The sequence below is a fragment of the Stegostoma tigrinum genome, chromosome 20 (genome assembly GCF_030684315.1).
Source record: "Stegostoma tigrinum isolate sSteTig4 chromosome 20, sSteTig4.hap1, whole genome shotgun sequence".
NCBI lineage: Eukaryota > Metazoa > Chordata > Chondrichthyes > Orectolobiformes > Stegostomatidae > Stegostoma > Stegostoma tigrinum.
In genome coordinates this window covers 12,384,678-12,392,105 of record NC_081373.1, presented here as the reverse complement: position 1 = coordinate 12,392,105, position 7,428 = coordinate 12,384,678, and the positions used below count along the sequence as shown (strand labels likewise).

General features: G+C 41.5%; 1 protein-coding gene across 1 annotated transcript in view; it reads right to left on the bottom strand.

The window, feature by feature from the left end:
* Nucleotides 1–46: 46 nt before the first annotated feature.
* Nucleotides 47–7,428, bottom strand: part of mms19 (MMS19 homolog, cytosolic iron-sulfur assembly component) — a 71,927-nt gene continuing 64,545 nt past the window's right edge. Inside the window, exons 28-31 of the mRNA XM_048550775.2 lie at nt 7,170–7,334; nt 6,118–6,177; nt 4,587–4,687; nt 47–3,519 (exon numbers count right to left, since the gene is read on the bottom strand). Of these exons, the coding sequence (XP_048406732.2) occupies nt 3,492–3,519; nt 4,587–4,687; nt 6,118–6,177; nt 7,170–7,334 (354 nt within the window). The 3' untranslated portion in view covers nt 47–3,491. The remainder of the gene's footprint in view (nt 3,520–4,586; nt 4,688–6,117; nt 6,178–7,169; nt 7,335–7,428) is intronic.

Here is a 7,428-nt window from a genome sequence, read left to right as displayed (position 1 = left end):
TTTGCGAAACAACTTGGATATCAAAAAACACACTGCACACACATCGTTCCAGCAAAGCGATTTTAAAAAAACAACTTCGGTGGGCACACATTTATTGACGACCAAATGCAGTGATCTTCTATGGTTATTTGAGACGGGCCCTACAACAGCCCCAGTGCGAGTCAAAGACAAGGAAGATGACCTAGCGAAATGAAAAACTATCCAGTCTCAGCCCAGACTCTCATTTCAACTCGATACCAACCCTTTGACAGGGGCAATTAACTCTGGCTGCTTTTAAGTGTATCATTTGAAGAGGAAAAATAACACAAACACAGTATTTTACTTTTTTAAAATGTTAATTATTTCTCCAGTGGGGAGTTAATCTTACATTAAAAGTTGTGCAGGCGATAGTTACAGATCACACTATTGTTTTAATAAACTAGTTGGGTGGGACTAGTAAAGGCTCAGTAAGTGTCACCCTTCATTTTCACCACTACATTGTTCTAATGTAAAAGCTGCTTGTGCACAGCACATGTTGTGGTCCACGTGGCTCTATCAAACCTACAAGCCAAAGAAGGGGAGCGCTATGAGTTTCGGCTCCACCTTGCCAGAAGCAAGAGAAAGCAGAAGATTTAAAATGGGACTTGCTGGCACCTGCTTCAAGCAAACAAATTAACAAAAACAAACAAACAATCTAGGCCATGGAAATATTTTCCTTAGAAATGGTTTAAAGTTTGCAGGTTCACAATACAGAGCTGTACAGCAGCAATTACTTACCGCCAAGTTTAAAAATGGATGGATAGATATAAGGTATCAAAGAAAAGGACCATCAGCTGACAAGTCTCCATTTCAATTTTGGCAGAAACATCAGAGAAGGGACATGAGGTGGGGGTGGATATATAAAATCTGCCCTTTTTAGCTGAAGAAGGTAAAGTTACTGAGGCAGAGGTGAGAGAAGGATAGAAGAAATGGAGGCAATTTGATTTTCTATCCAGCTGTGGGAGAATATCAAAGGCAAATTCACAACTGTCTTCCTCTGTCATGATGCGCACCTCAATACGCCACACGTCATACATCACACACACAGGTCATACGGTCAATACAGAGGTAGCGAGTAAGAGGACTGACATTATACAGTAGATGAAAACAGTGCAATTTTGAAAAGAACATTACACAGTGCCAGTTGGGAGTGACAGAACACAGTAGAACATGAGGTAAATGGGGAGCTCATTGCCTGTCAATGATAGGGCATGGAGGTTAGTAAGAGTCAATGATGGGACAAAGGGAACTCTAGATTATCACCACGCCAGGGAAGTCACCCAATGAAGTAAAAATTGGTAAACAAAAGAACGAGCTGCAGGTAGTGAAAACTTGGGAAAAAAAAAATCAAATTGCTGGAGAAACTAAGCAGGTCTGGCACCATCTGTGGAGAAAAAATAGTCAACATTCCAGGTCCAGTGACCTTCACAATACTTCCGAGAAAGGGTCACTGGACTAGAAACACTAACATTGCTTTATCTCTACAGATGCTGCTCGACCTGCGGAGTTTGTTTTCACTTCAAACAACAATTAGTGATTGGTCAGCAAGAATGTGAGATGGTGATTCTTGTCATATTTCTCTTTAACTAATCCAAGACACATACAGGGTTTGAACATTTTAGCACAATGCCAGCAATGTGCACTATTTCTGTAAACGTTGTGGACAGAAAATACTTTTCCTCAAAACAGTTTTTGACAACCACCTCCCAGTAAATCAGTGCTAATTCATGCCAGGGAGTATCAACCAGCCTTACCATCATAGAGAACAACTGAAGTTCTGTCTGGAATCAGCTCAGTTTAGACTGTGGTTTAGCCTAGGCAGTAATCAACCGATTACAGAGCAAACACAAGCAGCAAGACAGTCTGATGGTTGTCAGTAAACTGCTCCTCCCAAAAGAATACCTGGCAAAGAGAAGGGCTTCAACTGGAGGACATGGTCCCTCCCCAAAAAAGTGCAAATATTCTATGATCTTGTTCATTCTACCACTGTCCTGACTTGTTTTCCACAGGCACCTTTTTCTGTTGTGCTTCATTTTACCCCTCGCCATTCATCATCCCTCCGCATTCTGTAATACTGCTAAGGTGTCCAGAGTGCCAATGTGATACTCGTCAACAAGTATGCATCAGAGCCACACTACACCAAGAGGGAATAGCAATGAGATTCACTTACCAAAAATACAAGCGATTTCACATCTGATTTCTCCCAATTTGTGAAGCTGACAGGTATAGATCATTCATGTTACTTCTCAGTGGACCAAGACCACACTGGTATCATTACTCAGTAAATTGAATCATGACTATGGAACACCTCTATCACTCGAACTCCGCTACAAGTCTTGCATTTTGTCACATCTGTCACACTTCAAGAAGGTCACAACTTGTATAAGACAAGTATTTTGTTCTGGTTGTCAGCAATTTTCAAACCAACCTCATCAGCAATAATGACACTCGGACTGACCGAGAGTAGTCAGACTTGACTGCCTGAAAAGACAGGCCACCACTAAAAGCAGCTTTAACTTAACAGCAGTCGGTTACATTCTGCAATACATGGTATATAGTACATACTAATCTAAAAAACATGCATCACCTAACTCACTGAGGATCAGCCAAGGAGAATTTAAGGAGATGCACTTTCTAAAAAAAAGTAATTAAAGCAATTTCAACACTGTACCTATTGACTAAGTTCCAGCCTGTAACTCACACCCAGGTATTTTTCTATACATAAAGCTCCAAACATTTGGACAAATTCGTCTGTAACAAATTCCTAAGTGTCTGTTATTCCATTTATAAACCAATAAAACCCCTTGATTACAATTCAGTCTGTAACTTATTCCCAAGTACCTGTTATTCTACATAGCACCTCATGAACCCCTCGATTAGCTTTCGGTCTGTAACTCACTCTCGACTACCTGTTGTGGCATATATGAACCACCTAAACCCTTCGATTAGTTTCCAGTCTGTAACTCCTGGGTTTCCAATGTTGTGTATGGGTTTGTCCTGGTACACATTAGGGAGAAATGAACCATCTCAACCACGATACAGCAGAATCGCTGAGCAGCTATTTGATGCAATCTTACACGATATTTGCCAAGACATCTCAATCTTTGCTCAGTTACTAGAACGAATTAGGTGATTTGCTCAGTTAGTGAGACTGCTTTGTTATATTATACAAGGCGAAAAATGATCACACTCTACACACAGGCTGTTCAGAGACCACACGAGGTGCTGAATGAAATGTGCTCATTTAAATAGTCATTAATTGGTTAAAGGTGCAAATTCTTCATTATTTCAGTCTTCATTTCCGCTGGAAACTTTTTGTTTTGTAAGAAAAACAGGATTTCATTTTTATTGTGTTTTTTTTGTGGGGGCTTGGAATGTTAAGTTGAACAGGCCACTGGTTGTAAATGTGCCGGACAGGCTAGGCCTCGCCTGATTGTCTACTCTCTCTCTCTCTCTGGTCTGGTGGACCCGCATCAACTGCCTGGGCTTCCTAAAAGAAACCTACAAAAAACAAAGGGTTTGGAGAGGGGGTGGAATTGGAAATTTTTAAAAAAAGATTAACAATATGAAGTCTTTTCTGTCAAAGGCAGAAATGCAGATCACACCAGAATATGAAAAGCAGATTAGACATCAGCAATTATACATCAAACAAACTTTTCTTGGTGTTAAGATGATCAGCATTGACTAGGATTAAATCTGGGAGCTTTTGATCTGGGAGACTGCACTGCAGTCCTGGACTCCAGACAGGACCTAATTCTGATCTCTGTTATCACATGGAATAGTTAAACTTTCTTCTGCCTTTAGAGGGTATCTGAATGGAGTAGAAATTACATCATTTGGAAAGCAAGCATCCTAACTCTTGAGATTTCCCGGACTGGTTTTGATCCTGGCAAGTCGGCCGGCAATTTTCTACAAGTAAATTTTCTTTACTGCCTTATATATTGGCTGTGGTGAAGGAGTCGGGGAGGAAGTTTCTGTTTGTGAGGAAGGGTCGCCGGACCTGAAACGTTAACTGATGTTTTGCTTCACAGATGTTGCTGGACCCGTTGAGCTATCCCAGCAATTTCTGTTTTTGTTCATGAGGCATGGTCAGGTTTTGATGCTGGAGCTGGTCTTCACCTCTCAAGTGTCTCTCTCTAACCACGGACGTGTCTTGCTGGGAAGATCTACAGCTGGGTTCCTAGTTTTAAACAATGTGCAGATCGATCATACACACTTGACTTAGTTCCTGCCTTCTGGAGAGATAGCGGAACCTAGTCATAGGGTGGTCAGCAAGTTTACAAAGGTGTTACTGATTTGAGTAATGCAGTTTACAGTAATGGGGGAATAGGCTGAGAAGAGGGGTCAGAGGGTGTGTGGCTGGAAGCTCCCTTGCACTTTTGAAGCACATGAGGTTACAAGGAACTAGAACCTATCAAGCTTTCAAACCATCCAACACATGGTGGCCCTTCGTAGTGTTGTTGTGGCTGTGAAGAGTGAAGGGGTAGTAGCACTGCACTGCATCACTCAATTGTTCACGGCATCATCCTCTGCTCCCTCCAGTCACCAAGTAAAAAACCCATACATACCATTCTCCCCGAGCTCTCACTGCTTCCTTCCTCACCAGTCGCTTCTTGTCATCTAAGGGTTTGGCCAGGGCTTGGATAACCCGGGATTTGTGGGGCAGGATCTGTAAAGATCAGGCAAATTTTAAAGCAAATGTTATATACAGACCTGGCTTTCACAGGGAACGACAATGGATACAAAACAGCAGGATTCCATCCAATTACTACAAGTATGTTCATCAATATTTTAAGAGGAATCCACACACAAATTTGGCAGAAATTCTAAAGAGGTGAAATCCTTGCAAACAGATTTCTGGTGCTCCCACGTGCAGCCAAAGAAATTGCCAGGCAACAGGTATGATAAAGACAGTTACATTTCAATTTGGTAAAGGTATAGTGTTATGGAAAAGGCAAATGATCAACATGAACACATCATCAGGCAAGAACAATGAAATAGCTGGAGCAGGTTAAATATAGATATAAAGATTCCACGGTTTATTGCCTCGCCCAACATTGCCGATGTCAAACAGCTAGGATACTGGGCTGTACTTTGAGGGCAACTGACAAATAGACAGGGCTTATTATAATGAGCAACCCGGTCAGGTTGTGGTTGGATCACGGTGTCCACTTTTGGATTTCTCAGTAGTTTGATACTGCAGCTTTAAAAAGCATGCAAGAAGAGGGACACAATGTCAATATCCAGATTGAAGCATTCTGTTGTCAACAGATACATCAGAGATACAGACCTCACCCCTTTGAGAAAAATAGAAGTCCGTGCAGTTAGGTTAACATTTTAAAAATTTGGAAGGGATGAAATTGAAATGTGCTTAGTAGCCAGTATGTTTCAAGACACATATAGCTGGAACTAAGTTAGCGATCAGGAGGCAGATCTTTTCCCAGAGATTAGTTAACTCCTGAAATAGGCTACTGCCTTGTACACTTTGTTGAATTCCTTCAAGTGACAGTTGGACCTGTTTCTGGCTAGAGATCACTTTGTACAGGAGGTAATATGCAACATTAGTCAGGAACAAACTGATCTGGATTACTTTTAATCCCATGAGGATGTGGGTTTGAATCTTTCTCCCACAAGGTCACCTGAAGCAGGAGTAAATATATTTGATACTCAATACTCAGAGGAACATAACTGAGAAGGGCAGGTTGAAGTCACTGTTTATTTATATTTCAAGGGACAGTGTATTCTATTAAAAAAATGAATTAGCAGAGATATGCATTGAGAAACCACATCCAGTTACAAAACAGCATCAGACTATGCCTTTTTATTGATATGGCAGCACCAACGGAGCAAGTGCAGCTCTGTCAGAGGCGCTGTCCTTCAAGGGAGACATGAACCGAGATCTTCCCTGTTTCAGTACGCGAAAGTTCCCATGGAACTATTTAGAGAAGCAACTGGGAATCCAACTCAAAATGTCTGTTAACCTTACATCCTTAACAAAAGTAACTGGATCTTGAAGAAAGAAATAATTACATGATAAGTGTCTGTGTAAACACAAGTCTAATAGACAACATGATAGATGATTAATTGTATAAACCTTACCACATGCGGTGGCAGCTTGGTCAGCGCATGCATACACTGTAAGGATGCAATACGGACTTTCTGCAATTGAAACACAGGCAAACAAGCATCAAAGGTGAGGCTTTCCAACACAACACTGATACATGATTGCACTATCATAATCACCAAGGCATCTCGATTTGGACTCTACCTGAAATGAAACAAAGGATGAAACTAGCAAGTGTTGTCCTAACTGGCTGCGCTGACTGAAGCAGAAAGCTCAAAAACTTATAGGAATTTACGATAATGGCCACAAGATCCAGAGGTGACACGACAGGAGCTGCTTTCACACAGCAAGCTGTGATCTAGAATATGCTGCCTGAAATGGCAGTGAATCAATGGTAACTTTCAAAAGGGAACTGGATAAATAACTAAAAACATAAATACTTCAGCATTATGGGGAAAGTGCAGAAAGGAACTAATTGAACCAAAAGAATGGACAAAGGTACGTTGGATTGAGAGACTGCCTGCAATGTACAATTCAATGGCACAGAGATGTGCTAATGAACAGTTGCACGTGTAAATACTCGGCTCAAAAGGCACAATATAAATACAGTTGTTGCAAGAGGTCACTAAGATGCAGGTGCAGAAGCAGGCCACTCGATCTAACAGATCTGCTCCTCCATACGATAAAATCGTGGCTGATCTGATGACTGTCAACTCCATTTGCCTGCCTTATCCCCATAACCCTTCGTTCAATTAATGATTAAAAATCTGAGTTTCTCAGCCTTGAACATACTTAATGACCCAACCTCAAAAGCATTCTACAGAAAAGAATTTCACAGATTTGCTACACTAAGAAGAAATTCATCATGAGTGGTCAAGTCACCAATGAATCTGATGTACCATAGGCTAATAAAATATACGACCACAAAGTCTTGAGAACACAATAAAATCAAAAGGAAAAATGCCCTTCGCCTCAGGGACCTCAGGTTTCTGCTACTGGGTAAACCCAAGAAAAGACTGCATAAATTGGATCTGATAATCGAGGAAAGTCCTCACTCAAAGCCAGTGTTCCAGCTGTCTTTACATACCATGGCAGGGCTAGAAGTCAGATTGAGCAATTTGTTCACTAAGGTCTCCACATGCAAGCTCATAGTCTGAGTAGCGTCCAGCAACAGAGGATGCAAGCAGCCCAGCGTGGACAACTGGACCACCTGGTCTGAGCAGGACAGGGCCTCCAACAACAGAGTCAGCAGCTGGAGAAAGGAAAAAGGAGCAACGGTTAAAACGAGCACAAATGAAATGCACGATAACAAAGTGTGGAGCTGGATGAACACAGCAGGCCAAGCA